The sequence below is a fragment of the Camelus ferus genome, chromosome 2, assembly GCF_009834535.1.
Source record: "Camelus ferus isolate YT-003-E chromosome 2, BCGSAC_Cfer_1.0, whole genome shotgun sequence".
Taxonomy (NCBI): domain Eukaryota; kingdom Metazoa; phylum Chordata; class Mammalia; order Artiodactyla; family Camelidae; genus Camelus; species Camelus ferus.
Window position 1 is genome coordinate 4,083,970 of NC_045697.1, and position 24,700 is coordinate 4,108,669.

The window sequence follows — 24,700 nt, forward strand, 5'->3', positions numbered from 1 at the left end:
AGAAATGCTAATCAAAACTGCAACGAGGTATCACTTCACACCAGTCAGAATGGCCCTCATTCAAGCTGACAAATGATAAATGCTGGAGAGGCTGTGGAGAAAAGGGAACCCTCCTACACTGCTGGTGGGAATGCAGTTTGGTGCACCACTGAGGAAAACAGTATGGAGATTCTTCAAAAGACTAAAAATAGACTTACCATATGATCCAGCAATCCCACTCCTGGGCATATATCCAGAGGGAGCCTTAATTCAAAAAGACACCTGCACTCCAGTGTTCATAGCAGCACTATTTACAATAGCAAAGACATAGAAACAACCTAACTGTCCATCGACAGATGACTGGATAAAGGAGTTGTGGTATATTTATGCAATGGAATCCCACTCAGCCATAAAAAATAATAAAATAATGCCATTTGCAGCAACATGGGTGGGCCTGAAGAATGTCATTCTAAGTGAAGTAATCCAGAAAGAGAAAGAAAAATACCATATGATATCACTCATATGTGGAATCTAAAAAAAAAAAAAAAAAAAGACAAATGAACTTATATATAAAACAGATACAGATTCACAGACATAGAAAACAAACGTATGGTTACCAGAGGGGAAGAGGGTGGGAAGGGATAAATTGGGAGTTCAAGATTTGCAGATACTGACTGGTATATATAAAATAGATAAACAAGTTTATACTATATAGCACAGGGAACTATATTCGATAACTTGTAGTAGCTTATGGTGAAAAAGAATATGAAAATGAATATATGTATATTCATGTATGACTGAAGCATTGTGCTGTACACCAGAAACTGACACAACATTGTAAACTGACAATACTTCAATCAAAAAAAAAAAAAAGAAAAGAAAAAATAGGTCTTTGCAGATGTAATTAGTTAAGCTGAGATCATACTGGATTAGGGTGGGCCCTAGATCCATGGTGGGTGTCCTTATGTGAAGGCCACGCAAAGACACAGAGACACGAGGAAGATGGCCATGCAACAACAGAGGCAGAGATTGGACTGATGCAGCTACAAGTCAGAGATTGCCGACAAGCACCAGAAGCTGGAAGAGGCAAGAAAAGATTCTCTCCTAGAGACTTCAGGGGGACCACGGCCCTGCCAACACCTTTATTTCTGACTCTATCTTGCAAAACTGTCAGAGAATTGATTTCTGTTGTTTTAAGCCACCCAGTGTGTGGCAATTAAGGTATCCACAGGAAAATAATACAGCATTAAAATTTTTTTGAATAAACAAATGGGACTGAATAAAACTTAAAAGCTTTTGCACAGCAAAGGAAACCATAAGCAAAATGAAAAGACAACCTATAGACTGGGGGAAATATTTGCAAACAGTGCAGCTGACTGCAGATTAATTTCCAGCATATACACGCAGCTCATACAACTCAATATCAAAAAAACCAAACAACCCAATCAGAAAATAGGCAGAAGACCTAAACAGACATTTCTCCAAAGAAGACAGATAGCCAACAGGCACATGAAAAGATGCTCAATACCACATCAATTGTTAGAGAAATGCAAATCAAAACTACAATGAGGTATCATCTCACACTGCTTAGAATGGCCATCATCAAAAAGTTTACAAATTATAAATACTAGAGAGGGTGTGGAGAAGAGGAAATCCTCCTACACTGTTGGTGGGAATATAGATTGGTGCAGCCACTATGGAAAACAGTATGGAGATTCCTTAAAAAACTAAAAATAGACTTACTGTATGATCCAGCAATCCCACTCCTGGGCATGTATCTGGAGGAAATTCAAACCTTGACAAGATACATGCACCCCAATGTTCATGGCAGCACTATTTACAATAGCCAAGACATGGAAGCAACCTAAGTGTCCATCAACAGATGACTGGATAAAGATGATGTGGTGTATGTATACAATGTAATATTACTCAGCCATTAAAGGAATGAAATAATGTTATTTGCAGCAACATGGATGGACCTAAAGATGATTATACTAAATGGAGTAAGTCAGCCAGAGAAAGACAAATATTGTATGATATCACTTACATGTGGAATCTAAAAAACAATACAAGTGAATTTATTTACAAAACAGAAATAGACTCACAGACATAGAAAACCAACTTATGGTTACCAAGTAGGAAAGCGACAGGAGGGATAAATTAGGAGTTTGGGATTAACAGATAAATACCACCATTTATAAAATAGATAAGCCACAAGGATTTATTGTGTAGCACAGGGAACTATACTTAATATCTTGTAATAACCTATGATGGAAAAGAATCTGGAAAAAATACATAACGGAATCACTCTGCTGTGCACCTGAAAGTAACGCAGTATTATAAATCAACTATACTTCAATTAAAAAAATTTTAAAATGTTGGGGTCCTATTACAAATGATGCCTTTTAGAAAATATATTTCCTCTTTGTTTCTGGTGAACAGAAACACTACTTTTATGTCCTGATTTTGTTTCTAGAAAACTTGCTGAACTCTACTACCAACACTGATGATTTATCTTTAGATTCTTTCAAGTCTGTGACGTTTCAAAAATATTTCATTGAAATATAATGATAATAGCTGTGGTGGTTTTAAAAATATGCCCACAAATTCTTTGCTATATCCTTTGTCAAGAACTGGAATTGATTCCCTTTCCTCGGAGTGTGGGCTGGACTTGCTGCTACACACAAAGAGCACAGCAGAAGCGATGGAACATCTCGCTCCTAATACTGAGTTGTCAAAAGACTGCCGCTGTCAGCTGTGCTGTCTCTCTTGGATCACTCCCTCTCTGGAAAACCAGTTGCTACGTCTTGAGCTTCCCCACAGAGAGGTCCATATGGCAAGGAGTCAGTATAAAATAACTGTATACAACTTCCATTTGGAAAAGGGAAGAATGGGAGGCACACCGCACCTCTAGCCTGCAGGAGCCATGAGAGGCCACAGGCAGGAGCGCACCGCCCCAGCCTAGTCCATTAGCACCTCCCGATTTTTGCTCTCCAAGAGGAACTACTCAGGGAGACTCTTCCTTGTCTCTTATCTTTCCAGGCCATGTATGAAATATGCCTTGGGAAATGCATCCTTTTGGGGGCAACGTGGCTTTGGAAGCCTGCTTCCTGTGCTGCAAACGCCAGGCTTAGGAGTCCCTACAGAGGCTGAACAACCGCAGGATTAAGCACGCCTGGCTTGGAATTTCCTTGGCAACACAATTTCTTCAGCACCCTGGGATGCTTCCTCTCTGTTTACCTTCAGTCACTTCCGACGTGCAGGTATCACAGGCAAAAATCTCACGAAGACTCTAGTTAAGTGGCCGCTGCGCCCTGTCCTTCCTCTCCTCTTTCAGCTCAGTGCTGTCCATGTGAACAAGTGGCTTTGACAGGAAGTTAACAGTTGTAACCTGGTCTTAGCTGCTTGGCTGCTGTTCACTGTCTGGGAAGAACCTTTAGAGGAGATGACTGAAAAAGATCTTGGGGCTTCAGTCTTGTCTCATCTCGAAGACAGCTTCTTCTGGAACCATTTCCTATAACTGTTTTAGTTTGGGATGCAGAAACCCTTGCCATTTTCCACCCCAGATGACCAGCAGTGGTGGCCTCTTAGAGCTCCTTCAAAGAAGATACTCAGGAAGCATCGCTGAGTGACAGTCCTTCAGTTGCCCACTTCGTTGGCTCTACCATAGTGGTCACACCAAGGCCATGCTCACGCCCCTAGGAGAGACCAAGTTCAGGACTAAACTTGCATTGCCTGTCACCTGTGTGTCCCATTGATGAACTGGTCTAAGTCGGCCTGGGGTGCTAGTCTTACGACGAGTTTCCCGTACTGCTCTCCACTCCTCAAGCTCTCTCCTGGACCTGTAGGAACTGGTGAGCCATTGCCAGCATGGGCCTGGCTTCCGGCTCTCCACCACAACCTTACCTCTTGCTGGGTGGCCCCCGGGGAATGGTGCTGACTTTGTACTCTGGCCTGTGAAGGGAAAGCTGCTCATTTCTCTGTGTTCCTCGAATGTGGTCAGGAGTTGGGGCCAGCCCTCTCCTCTGGCCATGGTTACACCACTCCGTCCTGCCGCTTGTCTAAAGTGACACTCCTTTGGAGCGCTTGCTGCTCCTCTGACAGTCCTCTCCCCCTGCACCCTGCTCACCTTTGTCACCCTCCAACCCCCCTCCCCAGCCCCACTGGATTCCCCCACATTCATAGCAGGCTTTTGCCCTGGCTTCTGGCCTTCCTCTCCACCTCAGGTCCTGCCTGGGTGGGTTCCACGCTCACACGACCACCATTCGAAACCTGGGCCCCCAGGTCCTTGGCCTCTTCATATCCAATGAGCAACTCCCTGCCAATTGGCTTCTCATTCCCAAGGGTGCCTCAGGACTTGTTATTGCCCAAACCTGCCCCAAGCCCACTCAGCCCTTCTCTCTGACCACATTCCCACCCTTCCAGGTGACACTTTCACTATAGTTGCTACACCTTTTTTTAAACCTCAGTGTGCCCTCAGCTCATTTGAACAGCCTTCTCCCATTGTTCCCGGCTCTTCATATCCCCACCCATCCATTTACAGTGTATGGTCAGGGCTGCAATAACGCCCTCGTCTAAACCCCAAACTCCTACTCCTCTTTTGTTGCTGCCTTTCCCCCTTCACTCTTCTCTGTCAAAGATGCAGACCTTGATCATTTGAGTTTTGTGAGGAACCATCACCAATGAAGCTGCAGGAGAGCCCAGGGCTCGGGGGAGTCTAGTCTCAGCTGTTATAGGTGGTAAAGAAACGTTCTTTGAAGAAGCAAAGAATATGGATGAATTTGGGAAAAACAGAATGGAGGATTTTGTGAATCATGGTTTGAAGGAAGGAGCACAGGGATAAAGGAAGATAGGAACTACAGAACATTATGGGGATCAGAGAAAGGGAAAACAGAATTGACCAGGGGAGGGTCTTACTTTGGGCAGCAACTGGACTGATTTATCTGGCCACAAGTTTAAGCAGCTAACAAACCCCCAGTTATCTTCGGAAGATGGTGGAAATTCAAGCCACTTCCTGTTTATTTGCTGCCTGGAAGGGGGAGGATGGCCAGGGCCAGGGACTTGAATTTGGGCTTTCTTTTGCCTTGGTGCTGTTAGAGGGCAGAGGAGAGCAAACAGCTACAAATGAATGGAATGTGACCTTGACTGCTGCCAGTCCTACTCTAGTGTCCACTAGAATTAAATTTGCTTTCTTCCCAGGGGTCATCTCAGCTGATGAAACCAGATGCCGAAGACTCTGCGGTGCTCTGTGATCTCCCCAGCCTGATACTGACCTCGTGGGCCCAGCAGATTTTGAAGATTCTGCATACTTTGCCTCCAATTATCATCAGAGTTTGTTACATAATACCTTATCTCCTCCTGAATGCCTTTCCAGACCTCCATGTTCCCACAGCCCCCATGCTTCTTTCTGTAATAGCACTTTGATATAAAAGGATACTTCTCACATCTGAGCAAAGATAGGTCCCAGCTTCAGGTGCCTCTGCTGTGTCAGGAACCCGTCCAAGAACCCCAACACGTCTTTCTACACAGCTGTCCATGACCTAACATCTGAACAGCCAGGAAAATGGACAGAGAGCCTGAGGCTCATGAGGGACATATAGATTGATGATAAAATGTTCTGGCAACCCTAGCCAGACTGAATTTGGTATTTTACAGCCCTGTAAGATTGCCTCTCAGCATGGCTCCTTATCATTCTTTGCTTAGAAAATGCAAGACTCAACTGCTTCTCCAATTGCTAGCAAGCCAGGACAGACTTCAGGTGCTGGGAAATTGGAAATCGATGGCTGCATTTCAGTTGTTATTGAAATCACAAGGAAGAGGAATTGAAGTTAGTGAAAATAATTTAGGACAACAGTTCTCAAACTTTTGGGTGTGTAAGAAAGCACTTCTGACCACTTAATTTATAGTGCAATGAACAATATGCAGCCATTAAAGAGAATGCAGATCCAGATGTTTAGACAGGGCTAACTTTCAAACTATAGTTTTAGGTGGAAAAATATCAAAGGACATTCACAGGTTAAGTGTGTTTCTACTTTAAGGTTAGAGTTATATATGTTCAAACACACATCCGATTAGGAAGGCTACACAAGACACTGGTAGATGGCTGGTCTTCCTGAAGGGGACCTGGGAAGCTAGGGAGAAGGGAGGATCAATTTCTTTTGAATTTTGTGCCATTTGTTTTATTTACCTCTTTCAAAAATAAACCAGTAAATGCAATGTGGTATCCGGAAACAGAAAAGTCATTGTGAAGAAAGGCAGTGAAGTAAGAATAGAGCACAGTCTAGTCAATAGTTCTGTACCAGCATTCACGCCGTTGTTACAGCGAATGCACCCAACGTCGCTTTCTTTGTTGTTCTCTCCCGCTTCCCTACTCCTCACCCTGCTACCAGAACGCGGGCATTTCCTCATACTGTTCCCTGTGTGAGGGATGTCCCTCATCTCTCCTTGTCCTTGGAAGCTGGATCCATCCTTCAAGGCCAAGTTCACCAGTTACTTGCTCTGAAATGCTCTCCTTGCCTCCCCCTCTCAGTGCTCTAAGGCATGGTACCTAGCTTGTGACGCATGGTTTTCTATTGTTTCACTTACTTTCAGCTGGATTCCCCAGAAAGCAGACTCTTAAGGTGAAAGTTAGAGTGCAGGTAAATTCTATGGGATGCAGAGCCTGTGGAAACGGAGGGCTGACTGTACCATGCCATCTTATATAAAGAACCGGGGCATCCCTGGATTTTGGTATCTATGGCAAGGCGGGGTCCTGAGGGACAACTCCATGGTGGTTCCTCAGCCAGTTTCCACAGCAGCAGGCAGAGATAAACCATCCCCATGATTCAAGGCTGACTGAGAGCATCAAAAAACGTAAGAAATTCATCTCCCAGTTGGCAATGATACTCAAGAAAAAAATTTCATTCCTTTTTTTGGGGGGGTGGGTGAATTAGGCTTATTTAATTTTTTTTTAAAAATAGAGGTACTGGGGATTGAACCCAGGACCTCGTCCACACAAAGCACACACTCTACCTTGAGCTATACCCTCCCATCCCCAAATTTCACTTAGGCAATTTCTTAGTCAATAACTTTTTACATCTTTTGTCTTTTCAAGCAAATGAATACTTTTATTAACATGGTAAAATTTTTTTTAAACACATGGTAGGGTTTTGACCTCAAATACTTGTCAGGTCTGCTACTGATATGAACTTATAGCTATACAACTTATGAATCTTGAAGATAACCTAGTCCCTGTCCAGTTTAGGGTCCAAAACAGACAGCCCTCACTTTACTTCCTTAGACCCTCAAGGGCCTTTGCAAACATCGCTTTCATGTTATGCACAGAATCCCCTGAAATGCATCAGGGCATTACATCAATTATACAGAATACCAAGACCTATCTCATCTCTTATTATAGGTTCCATAAAGCTGAGTTAGGTTGTCCAAACAAAACTGACCAGACAGGTTACATCAGACAGTGTGGTGCATAAGACTTGAATTTTGAACAAAATACACCTCTCCTCCTTTGGTCTCACACAGAAATTAAAGTTCCAGGACAATACCATCCTCCATCCCTTCTTCTGATCCGCCAGTCTGAGCCACATCAGCCCCATTCACGTTCCCAGTTGAAGTCTGGTCACTTCTTCAGCAAGTGCTGCATGGAGTCGTCTTCTAGAAATAATGCAGCTCCTTCAGCACCTCCAGAGCTGGAGAACTCCAACTCTGAGTCTCGTCTTTCATACACAGATCCAAAGTCCCAGGGAGCAACCAGGTCACACGAGAAAGAGCAAAGCACCTCAAAAATTTAAAAACAACGAAAGCCAAGGAACAAATGTGACTGCTGCAAAAGCTTACAATCTAGGCCCCAATTCTTGCACGTGAGAGCATTTTCCAAATAAAAGTTACCTCCCCAAACAAAAACATTTAACAGTCAAAACTCATATTGAGGTCATTAACCGCAGACCAAAGCAGAAACGTAGTGTAAGTGAGGACAGAGTGCACACAGAGAAAAAAGGAAACTAAAGGCTCTCTGGTTTCAGCTTCTCCAGGTTGTCAGCCAATCTCCGCCAGGTGACCAGAATCCATTGGCTGTAAACCTAAAGTGCAGTTGGGAGAAACTCATCATTAAGATGTTACTCCTAAGGGAAAAACCAACCCCACCCCCTCACACATTCAGCTACGCAGGACACCACCTCTTCTGGATGCCACCTGACTCCTTCTAGTTTTTCAGAGAAATCTGGAATCATCCAATTATTCTGTATTTCTTAACCCCTCCCCCCGCCCCGCTCCTTGCTCAATGGCTTAGATTGTGACTTTGTTCTCTTGGCGACTTTTGTCTATTACCCTTTAATTACGCTTACTAACCGCTACCTTAGGTTTCAACCAAATACGTACTAAGTCAAAATACACCAATTTTCCCCCTAACAGACTTAAAAAGATAAACAGCATCTACTGTCACCTCCTAAGGTAAAAATTGAGCATAATGTATTATCTTCTCCCAACTTCCACCCCCCGTGGACCACTACTAAATAAAAGTCCCCGAAGCTTAACCAAGTGTGAGGCAACTACTGGGCCCTCCGCCCGGTTCCCGCCGGTCCCGCCTTACCGCCGACCCTCCTCAGGACGACTCGCTTTTCTCTATCCGCCGGACCAGCTGCACCAGCATCTCTGCCATCTTCGCGATCTCCTTGGCCTTCTCCTCGGCCTTCTCGCACCTTTTGGTCACTCTGCCCTCGACGCCGTCGTTCGGATTCTGAAGATGATTGAGCGCGCTCTCCTCCGAGGCCTCCACCTGCGTCTTGATCTGGATGAGCATATTGTCCATCTCCCACAACTTGCTCCGGTTCCGCATGTAGGCTCTCCCGTGCTCCCGCGTGAGCGCCGCGATGTCCTCCCGCATCTCGTTGATGACCGGGAGCAGGAACTGCTCGAAGTCCTCCTCGGGCTCCAGCACTTCCACCTCCTCCGGCTCTGCCAGCTCGACGATGTCCAAGGGCCGCATTTTCCCCCCGCTATTCCGGAACCGTAGTATCGAAATCGGCTGCAGAGAGAAAATGGAGACTCGCTATGCTTACCAATACACTTCCAGAATATTCTTTTAAAACTTTTACCCCTTTTAAACTTTTCGCCTCAGAGAAGCCACGGAAACAAGCGACTTACGAGCTGAGAAGCGGAGGACAAAATGGAGTCCCAGCCGTCAACCAGCGCCCTGAGTGTTGCGGCCCCTTTCACGACACGGCCCTGCCTCTTTACGGTCACGCCGCTGGTAGAATTAGGTGAGGGCGCGCGCACGTCAATGGAGGGCGACGCAATCCGCTTTACGGCGGCCGCGCGCGCACGCGCACGCGCGCTCTCTCATTTCCCCGCTCCGTACCCCGTGCTGCGCCTGTCCGCTGCCCCGCACACGCGCACGCGCTCTCCTTCGTTCCCCGCCCCCTCCCCCAGTGCTGCCCTCGTCCGCTGCCGTGGCTTTGGAGATAATCCTTCCTGGTGCTGCGACCCCTCCTAGGTTTATCCAGCATGGAATTTACGTCTTATAAAAAAGTAAACATTCTCCGCCTACGCTAAACGCGGAAGATCCTACGTGATAATATACTCAGAGTCCGTGACATCCCGGTCTAACGCTAATAGCCCCACCCAATTTGGTACCGCGACTGGACCCCTCCCAAACGTCTAACTGGCTAATTTTCATTCTTTTTTAGATTACAGTCAGAAGTGTCTGTCTTTTCACCAGACTGACCCTCCCCCCACCCCCTGGTAAAAGTCCTGCTCTGATTTATCCTGAGGCTCCGCTGGATAGTCTTAACGCTTTTTACCGGGTTGAAGGCTCCTTGAGGGTCTCGTTCATCTCTGTTTCTAAAGCATCGAGCAGAACTTGGCATGTATTAGTAAATTTGCTTTGACATGCACTTAATACAAAAAGGAAAGGTAAGGTAATTTCGTAGCCTGTTGACACAGTTACAAAAAGCAATAAAAATTTCAAGAATCCAGTTTGCACGAGTGCCATAGGTTTAGCTTCTGTTTTCCAGTCAGTTAAGTGGACTTAATCCCTAGTATTGAATAAGGCAGAGTTAAGAGTGAAGAGAGACAATGATCATGCAGATGATTTGTAAACACCAGGCACAGACGTATGTAAAGTGCTTATCTTTTGTTTGGACTTTCACGCTTCTGTATATTTGGTTGTTCTTGTAAAAATCCCAATTGTGGGGCCTTCTTGGTATATCAGAGGCAGCTAGCTCATAAATTCCTTGTATGAATAAAAAGAAATGGATCAAATAATGAGATGCCACTACTACACAATTGTTAAAATGGCTAAAATTCAGAACACCGACAACACCAGAGCTGGTGAGGATGTGGAGCAACGGGAACTCTAATTTGTTGCTGATGGGAATGCAAAACAGTGTAGTCGCTTTGGAACATAGTGTGGCAGTTTCTCACAAAACTAAACATGCTGTTACTATACCATACAGCAATGGGCGCTCTGCTACTTACATAAATGTATTGGAAACTTATATCCACACGAAAACCTGCACATGGATGTTTACAGCAGCTTTATTCATACTTGCCAAAACTTGAAAGCAATCAAGATATCCTTCAAAAGGTGACTGGAAAAATAATGGGGGTATACCCTGGCAATGGAACATCACTCAGCAGTAAAAAGAAATGAGCTATCAAGCCACGGAAAGACATAGAGGAAACGCAAATGCGTACTACTAAGTGAAAGAAGCAATCTGAAATGGCTACGTACTGTATGATTCCAACTCTACAACATTCTGGAAAAGACAAAACTATGGAGACAGTGAAAAGACCATTAGTTGCCAAGGGTTGGAGGCTGGGAGTAATGAATAGATGGAGCACAGAGGACTTTTTAGGGCAGTGAAACTTACACTATTTGATACTCTAATGGTGGATACATGCCATTATGCATTTGTCCAAACCCATAGAATGTACAACATCAGGAGTAAACGCTAATGTAAACTATGGACTTTGGATGATGATGATGTTATAATGCAGGTTCGTTGACTGTAACAAAAGCTCCACTCTAGTGGGGCATGTACATAGTGGGGGAGACTCTGCATGTGTGGGGCAGCGGGTATATGAGAACTTTCCGTACTTCCTGCTCAATTTTGCTGTGAACCTAAAATTGCTCTAAAAAAAATAAAGTCTATTTGAAAGGGGAGAAAAAAAGTAAATGACTCTTACCAGGTGGATGAATTGAAAAACACTGTCTGTTTTCTACGATGAGATTAGACTGAGCGCCTCTCAGCCAGGTGCTTCTGTGCGGGGCCTGATCTCAGGCATTTCTTTGTTTTCTCTTTTATTAATTTCTGTTATTACTTATCTCCTTCCTTGTGCTTTCTTTGGTTGATTCTATGTTCCTTTTTTAACTTCTTAGGTTATTCTCCTGACTTATACTCTTCTTCTTCTTCTTTTTAATATAAGCATTTAAGTTCTTAAATTCCCATCAACAAGAAAACTCAGGGTAAATATTTTTGGTAAAACTTTGGTTTCAGTTACATACATATAATATATATGTGTGTGTGTATTGGATTGTGATGTAAAGTGTGTTTTTTAGGTCAAAAAAGTTTGCAAGCCACTGTAGTTAAGTTACACTGGCAAATAAAAGCAAAAATTAACCTCAAAAAAAAAATTCCCATCAGGAATGGCTTTAGCTGCATCCCACTTTTGATATTTGTTTTCAGTATTATTTGATTCTAAGCATATTCTTATTTCCACTATGGTTTTTTTGATCCATAAATTATTAGAATTATATTTTAAGAATTCCAACCACATGAGGGCTGTGATGCTCTGCTTTTACTGATTGTTAACTTAGTTGCATTCTACTAACAAATAGAGTTCTATTTGATACTAATTCTTTGAAATTTGTTAAGACTTGCTTTATGGCCTGGTCAGTTTTAGTGAATTTTGCATGTGTGCTTGAAAAGACAAGCATTACCCAGTTGTTGCCAGCAGGGTTATCTACATGTCCACCAACTCCTGTCTCTGCCACTGCAGTAGCTTCCTGGTTTTGCCCTTGTTTGCCCACAGTCTAATCTCTACACAGCTTCCGTAGGTGTCCTTGAAAACACACAGCAGATCACGTCACTGACTGGATTCAGAACCTTGTACATTTCAAGTGGAGGGGGAGCCAAAGACCTTACAATGGTCTGTGTGATTCTAGGGATCTGTGCACCCCCATACCTCTCTGCAGGGTTGGCAACTGCATGACCCTGAGAGTGAGTGCCTACCCTAGGCATCTAGAGGCCCAACTTGCTCACCTTAGTCTTCACCCTGCCCTTCTGACCACGTCTTCCACTATATCCCCCTCACTTCCTCCACTCCAGCTGTATCAGCCGCCATGCTGTTTCTGGTACATATTAGGTAACTTCCCACTTCAAGGCCTTTGCATTTCTGTTTCCTTTGCTTGAAACGCTCTTCTCCCAGGTGTAAACGTGAAGCTCTGCTCTGGCCTTCTTAAGATCTTTGATCATTTGCAGAATCAATGAAACTCAAGCTTGTTCATATTTTCTGTAACCCTGTTAAATTGTTGTCTGCTTGACCTGTCCATTATCTCATTATGCTGATAATTTTGTTAACTTTTCCTGTAATTGTCACTTTTTTTGCACACACATATAACATACATTGGTAACTATTTTATTCGGTGCACAGGAGTTACATACTTTATATATATACACACACACACACGCATAATACATATATATATATATATTCTAAACTTTTTATCACTCAGAGTTTCAGTAAGCTTTATTTGGTTCTTTTTATCATGTCTGCCTGGCTGACTTTTTGTTTTACTAAGGTAATATTTTTCATAAATTCTCATTGCACCTTTTTTTTTCACATTTAAATTCTCTGGATTGTGCTGCATCTTTCAGTTGCCATGACATAAAACATTGATTCATACTTTAATTGTAGTGTAGTCTCATTCTTAGCATTACCTAAAACAACAGCAAATCTTAAAATTGATAGCTGCTTAGATTTGACAAAATCCCATATTATTTCAAAATTTTCCTGTTGCTTTGCTGCTTGCTCAGTTACCTAATTTTCTTGCATAGTATCATCTTGGACCTTCCTCTAGGAGAGGATGTTCTCAACTGCAGGTAATTTTATTCCCTAGGGTATATATTTGGCGATGTCTGGAGGCATTCTTCTTGTCACAGCTTGGAGGGGAAGGTTGCTACTGGCATTGTAGTGAGTAGAGGCCAGGAATGTTGCTAACATTGCCTGGTTAATTTGGATAGTATTTTGTTCCTTACTTTTTTTCCCCTTCAATTACCTTCCATTTCTTTAAATATTTCATAAATAGTCGTTTTATACTTTGTCTGATAATTCTAATATCATTTGCTTTTCGCTTTTGCTGATTCACTCATGATGCTTTGTTCCTTTGTATGTGTGTGTGTGTGTGTATAATGTTTGGCCAAACTTAATTTGAGGGAACCCTAGCAGGCTTGGTTGAGAAAGCTTCTCCAGCAGGGATTTGTGGTTGTTTCTGTGTGGCTCAAACCCCCTGACCAGGTTGAGAGCAATTTCATACTTATAGAGTCAAAGAATTTAAAAAAAAATTTTGAATTTGTATTTTTATTAATTTTGAGACAGGCTGGGCCCTGGGACCTTGGACCCTGGGCTGCAATGCTTGCACCAGGATCCGGGCACCAGAATACAAAGAAACTGTATGGGAATAAAAATAACTGTATAAGTATAAGCACAATTGGGGCAAGTTATGAACAAGATACAAAAAGACCAAAATCCCAGCTGCCAGTCTGAGGTGATCCTCTGGCCCAACCCCTGGATCCATCCCTACCCTCACCCCATTTAAGAGACCAGCCCCTCCCCCTCAGGGAGCTAGCAAGGCAACCTGTTACTTGTTTTCCCTCCCTCACGGTCAGTGACAGTTTTTTTTTTCCCCTACCAGAAACCATAGCCAGAATACACAGACTAGATTCCTTTTGGTACCTTTGCACAGGTTAGAACATTTTCAGTGACAGGGTAGGCAGAGCCTATCCAAGACCTAGTCTCCCATCCTTTGTGTTTCTTCTACTTGTAGCTCTGGTTTTGACCTTTGTTCACCTATCTGGTTTTAGTATTCAGTTCCCTCCTAGCCCCCCTTAGGGACTTCACTTGCATTCTTGCAAGCTCTGCAATGTATTTGTTTATTTATTCATTTATTAACTTAAAAATAGATTTACAATGTTGTGTTAGTTTCAGGTGTACAGCAAAGTGATTCAGTTATACATATACATATATATATTTTTCATATTCTTTTCTATTATAGGTTATTACAAGATATTGAATATAGTTCCCTGTGCTACACAGTAGGTCCTTGTTATTTATCTATTTTATATACAGTAGTTAGTATCTGCGAATCCTGAACTACCAATTTATCCCTCAACCTCCCTTCCCCCCCAGGTAACCATAAGTTTGTTTTCTATGTCTGTGAGTCCATTTCTGTTTTGTAAATAAGTTCATTTGTGTCTTTTTTTTTTTTTGGATTCCACATATAAATGATATATGATATTTTCCTTTCTCTTTCTGGGTTACTTCACTTAGAATGGCAATCTCCAGGTCCATCCATGTTTCTGCAAATGGAATTACTTTCTTCTTGTTTTTAATGGCTAAGTAGTATATATATACCTCAACTTCTTTATCAAATCATCTGCTGATGGACATTCAGGTTGCTTTCACGTCTTGGCTATTGTAAATAGTGTAGTTATGAACATTGGGGTGCATTTATCTCTTCTAATTAGTTTCCTCCGAATATATGCCCAGAAGTGGGATTCCTGGATCATATGGTAAGTCTATAAGTTGTCTTTTCATTTTGTTTATGGTTTCCTTTGCTCTGCAAAAGCTTATAAGTTTAACTAGTTCCCATCTGTTTATCTTTGCTTTTATTTCTATTGCCTTGGTAGACTGACCTAAGAAAATATTGTTACGATTTCTGTCAGAGAATTTTTTGCCTGTGTTCTCTTGTAAGAGTTTTATGGTGTCATGTCTTACACATCTAAGTCTTTAAGCCATTTTTCAGTTTAGTTTTGTTTATGGTATGAGAGAGTATTCTAACTTCATTGATTTACATGCAGCTGTCCAACTTTCCCAACACCACGTGCTGAAGAGACTGTCTTTTCTCCACTCTATATTCTTGCTTCCTTCATCAAAGACTAATTGACCATAGGTGTATGGGTTTATTTTGGGGCTCTCTATTCTGTTCTGTTGATCCATATGTCTGGTTTTGTGCTAATACCATGTTGTTTTGATCACTATAGTTTTGTAGTATTGTCTGAAGTCTGGGAGTGTTATGCCTCCAGCTTCATTCTGTTTTCTTCAGTATTGCTTTGGCAATTCTGGGTCTTTTGTGAGTCCATATAAATTTTAGGATTATTTGTTCTAGTTCTGTGAAAAATGTGGCTGGGTAATTTGATAGGGATCGCAGTAAATCTGTAGACTGCTTTGGGTAGTGTGGCCATTTTAACAATGTTAATTCTTCCAATCCCAGGGCATGGAATATCTTTCCATTTCTTTAAATCATCTTTAATTTCCTTAATCAAAATTTTATAGTTCTCCACGTATAAGTCTTTCACTTCCTTGGCCAGGTTTACTCTTAAGTATTTTTTTTTTTTTTCCTGATGAAATTTTAAAGGGATTGGTTTTTCTTTTTTTACTTTTTTCCTGATATTTAATTGTTAGTGTAAAGAAATGCAACAGATTTCTATATGTTAATCTTATATCCTGCCAATTTGGTGAAGGAACCTGGGTCTACTGTAGAAGTTTCCAGCTGCTGGTACATGTGGAGGGAGGAGTGCAATGCAGCCAGCCACAGCTGCCTTCTCCGCTAGTCCAGAGGGCATTGCTTGGCATCACTGTCAGTGTACTCTTGCAGGGGGAGGGGCGGGATCCAGACCTAGCAGTCTTCTTAGCTGGCTCGTGAAGAGGCACAACTGCTGGCGAGTGGCTTCTGGGCAGAGGCAGGGCTGAAAACTGAACCCATTCCCAGACGCTGCACCACTTTGAAAGTGGGGCTGAGATCTGAGCCCAGGCCCAGGTGGCTGTGACACATTTGCTCTGCTGGTGCCTTTGTTGAATCGGCGTCTCTAGGACATACAAGCTGAGTACTGGTGTGTGGCAGGGGTGGGTATGGCATTAACACTGGGTGTGCTTGTGCAAAGGTGGGGCTGGAGCCTGGGTAGACCACTGTGGATCCAGTGCCTGACAGGACGCAGACAAGCAGTGGACCCTGGTGTCTGACACTGGTGGATCTGCACTGGTGGCTTTGTGGGTGTGGAGCCTGGAGGACACCAGGGCGGGTTGCCAGCATTCCTGCAGCTTGAGGTGGGGACAAGGGCAGCATCAGCAAGTGTATTTTGTAAGCCTGCACAAAGAGTGATAGGCAACACCACAAAGGACACCTCCCTGTGGACATCAGCTGTGGAAGAATGCTCAGAGGCTCCTCTCCCAGCAGAAGCAGCCCAGTCCTGCCTACCTCACAAGGCAGCTCAGAAATGGATCTGGGGGCCTCTATTCCAACAACAGAGGAGCAGACCCAGCTCCTGACAGGGCTGTGATAGCCACAGAGCAGAGAGGAGGCCCCACTCAACATCCAGGGCAGACTCTGGTCACCACAGCACTGATCACCCCCCAATCAATGCGATAACAACCAGCACACATGGAGGAAAGAAGTGACAACCGTCCATACTAAAAACAGCCCTCCCAACAAGAGCAGACACACACAGTCTACACAGAGATGCTCCCCTGTGAAAACAGCCCTTCAAGAGCACAGGGATAACTTACTCCTCAACTCAGCGTCAGAGAGAGATATAAGAAAATGAAGAAGCGGAGGAACCACCCCCAAGTAAAGGAACAAGAGAAACCCCCTGAAAGTGCGAACAGTGGGACAGACCTCTGCAGTCTGCTGGAACCTGAGTGCAAAAAGGAAGGGATAAAAGCACTAAAGGAAATAAGAGAGGCTGCAGATAGAAATGGAGAATAGGAAGCAGAAACTGTAAGAGGAGCCAATTAAAATCAGAAAACTCAACTGCTGAGATAGAAGCTGAGCTAAAGGCAATCAATAGCAAACCAAACAATTCGGAGGAACGAGTGAGCCATTTGGAAGACAGAGTAACGGAAGTCACTCAGTCAGAACAGGAGTCCGAAAAACAAATGAAAAAAAAGATGAAAGCAATATAAGGGACCTTTGGGATAATATGAAGCATGCCAATTTATGCATAATAGGGGTCCCAGAGGAGAAGAAAGAGAAAAGGGTATTGAAAACATATTTGAAGAAATTATGACTGAAAAATTCCCCAACACAAAGAAGGAAACAGATATCAAAATACAGGAAGCATAGAGGGTCTCAAACAAGAAGAACCCAAACAGACTTCCACGAAGACATATTATAATTAAGATGGTCAAAGTTAAAGGTAAAGAAAAGATGCTAAAGGCAGCAAGAGAAAAACACAGTTAGTTACAAGGGAACCCCCAGAAAGCTCTCAGCTGGTTTCTCTACAGAAACATTGCTGGCCAGAAGGGAGTGGCAAGATATATCTGAAGTCCTGAGAGAGAAAAGCCTCAGATACTCTACCCAGCGAGGCTATCACTTAGAATAGAAGGAGACAGAGACGGTTTCTCAGGCAAGCAAAGCTAAAAGAAGGCAGCAGTACTAAACCTATCCTAAAGGAAATCTTGAAAGATCTTCTCTAAATAGAAAAGAAACAGGACTCTGTAGAAAAGAGAAAATCACAATGGGAAATGCGATAACTACCACGGACAGCAAAAGAATTAAGCGTGAGTATGTGAAAGAGGGTGGCCAATCGTACAGTGTTGGAGAGGGGAGCAAGAAAATGTAGGTTTGTTGGTTTGTTTGTTTGTTTTAGGATGTGTTTGAGCCTATATGATTACCAGCCTAAAGTAAATACATATAGTAATGGGTTAAACATACTTGAAAAACAGGGTAACGACAATTCAAAAGTATACAATAGAGTCACAAAAATCAGAAAGAAAAATCAAGCTAATACAAAGAAAATTATCAAAACACCCTTGTTCCCGTATCAGCTTTTATTCCCCTAAACACCCAGCTCCCTCGATTCCCTGCAGGATTCCAGATTACCATGCATGAGAGCAGTTTGCCCCCCCCTGCCCCCACCCAGGGCTGTTGCTCCGCTCACCCAGAGGTGTCTGAATGGTGTGCACCATCAGGACCTCGGGTTAGTAGTCACTGGGGGTGGGGCCCTGCCACATCCCGGGACTCAGTGCAGATGAAGCTTCCCTTTAACCATGGTCACACAGAACCTTGAGACCAGGCTCTGGGGGCCCCTCCTGGGGACAATGGGGCCAGGGTGAGGGGCTGCAATATCAGAGGCCCTCCTGGGCTCACAGGACCCTTTCCAACGGATGGTCAGTCCAAGGCCATGGCCCTGGAAGGGGGGTCAGATGGGGCCAGGGGGACCCCCACCTTCCTATCCTCACTCTTCTACTGAAGGAAAGTCACAGAGCCCCTTCGTCACTGCGGCTGCAGCGCATCTACTGAATGGTGACCAAGGACCAGGCATGTCCGGACACGGCTCTGCCTGGGAGCCCAGCAGTCTCTCCTCTGTGAAGCTCACACCTGCTGGGAGGGCACAGACAGGACATGGGTGGACAGGTAACCCCCCTACATACTGACGAGTGCTCGGAGGGCTTGGAGAAGGAGAAAGCCTGGCTGGGGGTGGTGGGGAGGGGGGAGCAGAGAGGGACTGGTGGGCAGGGCTGACACCCTGCTTAGAGTGGACAGAGGAGGAAGGGACCTTTGGGCAGAGACCTGAATGGAACTAGGGAGGGAGCCGGGCAGCACTGGGGTAGGAGCTTTGCAGGCAGAGGGAATGGCAGGTGCAAAGGCCCTGAGGTGGGGCTGTGGTTGGTGCCTTAGAGGAACCACAAGACTGATGTGGCTGAAGCAGAGAAGGAGGGGAGACAGCAGTCTGGGGAGCGGCGAGCAGAGCCCACATGGAGCAGAGGAAGACTCTGATTGTCCTCGTGGAGTCAAGAACCCTGACCTCGCACGCTGGTTGCTGGGGGATTGGAGACCCCAGGTGTCAAGCACTCAGGACGGAGCCCAGCACATCCAGGAACGACAGTGACGGTTCGGGGGGAAGGGCCCTGAACGGAGCTCCTGTTTGCCAGGGACAGTGGAGGTTCTGCTGCTCCTTCGTCACGTGAGGCTTTGCGACAGCAAAGCTGACGACGCCGAGAGCCCTCCGCAGGCCCCCGCTCCCGCCCCAGGGCCTGTGCCGGGAGAGGTTAAACACGGGACAGAACCCGGCCCGGACCCTCCCTGGGCTGTTCCCAACACGGCCCGAGGAGGGCCGCCTGGGGGCCCGGAAGAGGCAGCGGGCCGACAGCGCAGAGGCTTCTCGCGGCCCCCCTCGCGCCCGGCTGGCGGCCCAGAGCCGGGGCGGCGCGCGCCTCTCGCGCAGGCGCACCGGAGGCCCCGTCTCCGGGCCCGGCGGGCCGAGGCCGAGCGGGGACCCCTCCCTCGGGCCGGGCCGCCCCTCCCGGGCCCCGCGGCCCCGCACGGCCGGCGCGGGGCTGCGCCGAGGGGCGCGTGCCGGCGCCCCCCTGCAGCGCGCACGCCCCAGACGCGCCGCGGGCCTTCGAGGCGCCACGCTCCTGCCCTCTGCCGGCTGCCGGCGTCACCCCGGACGCGCCCCGGTCACCTGCTCCCGGCCGTCGGCGGAATTCCTCTGAGACGGAGTTCGTCCTCGCCGCGAGCGCGGTTGGCCTTTCCGCAGCCACAGCCCGGCCTGCCCGACACGGCAGCCGGGCCCCGGGCACCCCCGGGCGGCGAAGGCCTCCGCCCCTGCGGCCCGGCTCCCCGCGCCCCGTGTCCCCGGTCGCCCGTGGCCTGCTCCCATCTGCACGCCCAGGACCTTCCCTGCCCGCAGCTCCAGAGCAGCTCCCACTGGCCGGACCAGAGAAGGACTCTGCTGTCCGGTGGTCACAGGCCACCCTCTCCCAGGAGGTCGAGTCCTTCCAAGTCTGTCCTTCCCTCAGGACATCCCTCAGCCCTGGGGACCATACGACCTCCTTGCATCTCATAGTTGACTCTCCCAGAATATTTGCCACTGAGATGTAATCACACACCATCAAACTCATACTTTCCAAGTACACAGTTCAGCGGGTTTTGGTGCATTCACAAAACCGTGCCACCCTCAGCACTATCTAATTCTCCAACAATCACACCACCCCGCAAAGACACCACAGACCTGCCAGGAGTCACACCTGTTCTGTCCTCCCCCGGCCCCCGGGAACTAGGACTCTATTTTCAACCTGCGTGGATTTGCCTCTTCTGGACACTTCATGGAAATGGAATGGCACAGCATGTGGCCTTTCGTGTCTGGCTTCCTTCACTTATATAATGTTTGTAGTGGCCTTTGTTCTTTTTTATGGCTGAGTAATATTCCACTGTGTAGATATGGCATGTTTTGTGTATTTAGGTATCTGATGGACACTTGAGTTGTGTCCACCTTTGATGAATGTGAAGAATGTGCCTGTGAACGTGCAGTAATATTTCCTGGAGAGTATATATTCCCAGTCCTTTGGACGTACATCTGGGAGTGGAACATACACATTTCTTGTTGTTAATAATTCTTATAAATGGTGTCCCATTTCATGTGCTATGCGGTTTCCTTTCATCTCCTGGTGGCCTGAGCTAGGAGGTGGCAGGTGTCCCCCTGGGGCAGGGGAGGAGTCTGGGGTGGACAGCTCCCTCCCCCGTCCAGTGGGCACAGCCACACCCTTCAGGGGTGTCATCAGCCTGGGATGAGCCTGTGAAGGCCCCCTGCACGCAGCAGGGCCACAGTCATCACTGGTGACCTTGGTGAGACCCGGCGAAGCCTGCAGGCAGATGCATTTTGGTAACCCTGTATTTCCTCTGCCTCTGGGAGAACCTCCTGTCTTTGACTTTGGGAAATGAACAAGGAACGTGAGCCTGTGTGAAGCTCTCACACATGAGAGGAGAGGAGAGGGAGGGCTGGCTCTGGGGGGCAGGGGAAGAAACAGGTCCTCAATGCAATGTTTATTGAAGAGATCAGAACACCCCAGTTCCATCCATGTCCTGCCGCAGGCCTGCCAGATGGGCAGTGACCCCTCACCCCTCCACGCTGCGTCCTCTGCATCCTGAGGCCACACATCCGCCAAGGGCTCATTGCTTTCGAAAGTGAATGAAGAAGGTCCGGATTTCCTTCGGGTGGATGGTGATGGTGGGGCATCCGGGGGTTGGCGAAGGGTGGCTGGAGCCTCCTGGGGGAGCAGAGGTGGTCTGTCCAGCACCGTCCTTGGAGCCACCTGCTTCCCCAGGTCACCTCCTCCCTGCACCCCCCTCACAACACCGCCCCTGCCCGCATTCTCGCGGTTTCTATGGTGATCAGGGCCGTCGGCTGCCCCTTCCTGACAGGGCTGCACTGCCAGCAGGCTTCTTTCATTTCTGCCCTCTGCAGAGCGCCCCACCACAGGGAAGGCGGATCCAGCTGGTCCTGCCCCACTTGGCCTCATATCCCCTGGGGTGTGGCACTCAATGCCTGAGAGCGTTCTCACTGAGGCCATGGAGGGGGAACTGCCCTTTATCTCACTGGGCTCTGCTGAAGTCACATCCTGGGGCTCAGGCTTCTCCCTTGGGATGCATCTTATCCATCCATTCATTCACCCGTGCTTCCATCCATCCATCCATCCATCTATCCTCCCATCCACTCACTCATCATCCACTCATCATCCACTCATCCGTGTATCCAGCATACACCTCGCTCCATCATTGCCTCCCTCGCTCGATGACTCCCTCTTTTTTCCATCCTTCCTTCCTTCTGCTCTTTTTCTTCAACACCTATCCATCTTTCCATCCACCCATCTATCCCAAATTGACTAAGTGTCTACCTATGTGCCCAGACCATGCTGTGTGCAGTACACAAAAGGTGATATGGGTCAGAGCAAACTCAGCGGGAACAGAGAGCAGAGGAGGCACCTGACCCAGCCCTGGACCTCGGGGAGCTCGACTAGAAGCTGGCCAGGATGAAGGGGACAACGCTGTCCAGGCAGAGGGAGCGGCACAGGCACAGATTGGGAGGCAAGAAGCAGCCAGTGGTTTTCAAGGGGTAACTGTGGGGTGTGCAGTGTGAGCTCAGCATGGCAGGTGCCCCCTGGGGATGTGCTGGTAAGTTTGGGGCTCACCCAAGGCACGGGCAGGGGTATGGTCTTGGAGACACACACACACACACACACACACACCCCACCTGTGTGGACTCCTGGCAGGTGGAGGCTGACCTGAAGCCTTCCTTAACCTGATGTGGTGCATTCAGGAAGGCTGAGACTCAGAGCAGGAGGGCAGCCTGTTCAAGGTCACATGGGTCTTAAGGAGCAGAGTGGGATCTGAGCCAAGCCTGTCCAGTTCCTGATCCTGGCTGAAGGGCGGGCTGGGAATCCCGGGTGGAGCCTGAACCAGGGGCGCCCAAACCTCTGCGGAGGGGACGATCCTGGGTCCTCCACGTCCAGCGGTGCAGCGTGCTCACGTCCCAGGTCCCAGTGAGCGAGCGCTCCTCCACCGCCAGCACGGAGCCCAGCCCCCGCAGCACGGACTGTGGGACGGGAGCACAGGGAGGGGTGAGCTACCCGAGGCCCCAGCTCTGAGCAGAGAACAAAACAGAAGCAAGGGCGGGCGCACCGTGGCCCAGGGCACAGCATCTCCTGCACTTCGTTCCTGAAGCAAATCTCCAGGGACAGGATGGGCAGCCCCATTTTACAGAAGAGGGAACTGAGGCCGGGGAGTAGCGTGCGTCCCCATGTGCCCAGCTGGATGAGCAGGCCCAGGGGACGGCAGGAACCTGACCTTCCCCCAACATCGGTCCCTCCTCCCAGCGTTGCTCAGCTGGCGCCCTGCATGGACCCAGGATGGAGCCAGTCCTGGTTTCCATCCCCTCTTCCCCAGTAAGCACCGACCCAGCCCCCCGTGCAGAGGGGAGGGGGGCCGCCATTCTGGCCACTGTAAGGAAAGGACAGTCTGCGGACCGGAGGGCTGGGATTGTCTGCAGGAGCTTCCCTGTGCTGGTGGGAGAAGGCACGGAGGGCGAGGCTCTGTGTGCTGCTCCCATCCCCCCTTCTGCCTTTACATCTGCTTCTGCGACCAAGTGGTGACAACAGAAGAAATAAAGCCAGTGCACGGATGAAGGCCAGGTGGGAAGATGAAGGTCACCTGGGCAGCAGGTCCGTGACGACAGAGGGAAGGACCCTGGGGAGGAAAGAGGCCGTCCACCCGCCTGCATGGAGGCGAGAGCTGTGAAAGGGGGCGATGGGAAGGCGTCGCAACGGCAGCTCCGGGTGGGTTACTGGGGTCCTTCCAGAGTCCGTGGAGGACACAGGTACCAATGGGGCCAGAGCCACAACACAGAGATTTACAGAAATTCTCTGTGAGCAGGAGATGAGTAACGAGCCCACAGCCCCACAGAGAAGCAAACTGGGGAGAAAGCAGGCATCTCCTCACAGCTTCTGAGGAAAGAAGGCGGTCAGTCCGGGCAGCAGGCGCCTCACCTGTTAGTGGGGGTCAGAGGGGAGTGAGGACGGAGGTCGGGGTCCGGGGACACAAATCCACCAGCCTCCTAGGTGTGAGGCCCCTGTGTGCACGTGAGCACCCCAGGGCCTCTCAGCAGCCCTGCAGGCAGAGACTCCGCCCTCCCCATTCAGAGGTGGGGAGTCTTAGGCCCAGAGCCCAGGGGGCCCGCGCTGCTCAGCAGAGTCTCCTTGACCCACACCCTGGACTCTGTGACTGATCACCATCTAGGAAGTCTGTGTGAAAATCTACTGTGTTTTCTGATCACACAAGTAACATCTGTGTTGTGTAAAAAGATTTACCACAAGAATAAATGTGAAACAACCAAAATGCAGGCATGTTGTCATAACTGACAGCCCAGAAGTCCTCAAAGAAGGAGGGGGGGCGCCCCCCTGTCCCCCGGAGACTGACCCTCCCTCCTTTGTGCCCAGGGGCATCCGAGTCAGGACGGTCGCACTTGGGTTTGTCTCCCTGTGTGCATCTGCTGGGGGGCAGGGGGCTGATTCAGTGACCTGAGGGCGGGACGCAAGGTGGGGGCAGGTTACCTGCAGGTTCACCGTCACAGGCTGAGACAGGACCGGGTGCTCCCCCACCTCATACAGGTGGTGGAGCCGCAGCAGGACACGGCGGAGGTCAGCCTTGGCCTTTCGTGGATGGCCTTAGGGACACAGGAAGGTGGCAGTGAGGACCCCTGTCTGTGCCTGGTACCTTACACACTCACCTCAACTTCACATCTTCAACCGCCCTGGGAGGCAGCTGACATGGCCCCCACTTGACAGACAAGGATTCGAGGCTCAGAGAGGGGCAGACACTTGCTCAAGGCCACACAGCTGCTGAGCAACAGAAGGAGGGAGGGAGGATTCCAGCCCAGGTCCAGCTGACTGTAGTGCCTCCCACCACCCACACAGGGGCCAATTCTGACGTTCGGAAAGTCTTGGTCCTCATTCAGCTTTGTGGCCATCACTGAGCCTGTCCTCAATCTTCCAGTTCTCTGGAATATTGTATTTCGTTCTCTGTGAAGGGTGGAGTGGCCACATAACTCTGAGGCCAACACAGTGTGAGCAGAGGTGATGCCTCATGTCCCACGGAAGCTTTTTCCTGCCTCAGTGACTGAGGAAGCTTGTGTTACAACACAGCCTCCACCTGCCAGGTCCCTGGTGACCA

At 47.8% G+C, this 24,700-nt stretch overlaps 1 protein-coding gene and 3 long non-coding RNA genes across 4 annotated transcripts; 1 reads left to right on the forward strand and 3 right to left on the reverse strand.

Moving 5' to 3' along the window:
• Window positions 1–7,057: 7,057 nt before the first annotated feature.
• On the reverse strand, window positions 7,058–9,248 carry MRFAP1 (Morf4 family associated protein 1). The gene is made up of 3 exons (XM_006174493.3): window positions 9,118–9,248; window positions 8,564–8,998; window positions 7,058–8,054 (listed from the first exon to the last, which is right to left on the reverse strand). The coding sequence occupies exon 2, from the start codon at window positions 8,957–8,959 to the stop codon at window positions 8,576–8,578; it is 384 nt and encodes a 127-aa protein (XP_006174555.2). The 5' UTR covers window positions 8,960–8,998; window positions 9,118–9,248; the 3' UTR covers window positions 7,058–8,054; window positions 8,564–8,575.
• On the forward strand, window positions 9,092–11,145 carry LOC116667748. The gene is made up of 2 exons (XR_004324772.1): window positions 9,092–9,233; window positions 9,660–11,145. It is a non-coding gene; the product is annotated as an uncharacterized LOC116667748 (long non-coding RNA).
• Window positions 11,146–17,515: 6,370 nt separating this feature from the next.
• LOC116667742 lies at window positions 17,516–19,794 on the reverse strand. The gene is made up of 3 exons (XR_004324769.1): window positions 19,659–19,794; window positions 18,999–19,114; window positions 17,516–18,571 (listed from the first exon to the last, which is right to left on the reverse strand). It is a non-coding gene; the product is annotated as an uncharacterized LOC116667742 (long non-coding RNA).
• Window positions 19,795–21,077: 1,283 nt separating this feature from the next.
• On the reverse strand, window positions 21,078–24,262 carry LOC116667101. Its single transcript, XR_004323862.1, has 3 exons — window positions 24,082–24,262; window positions 22,448–22,568; window positions 21,078–21,243 (listed from the first exon to the last, which is right to left on the reverse strand). It is a non-coding gene; the product is annotated as an uncharacterized LOC116667101 (long non-coding RNA).
• Window positions 24,263–24,700: the final 438 nt, after the last annotated feature.

Bases quoted from the DNA above. Each gene is read 5' to 3' on its own strand.
- MRFAP1 (XM_006174493.3), bottom strand. From the start codon at position 8,959: ATGCGGCCCTTGGACATCGTCGAGCTGGCAGAGCCGGAGGAGGTGGAA.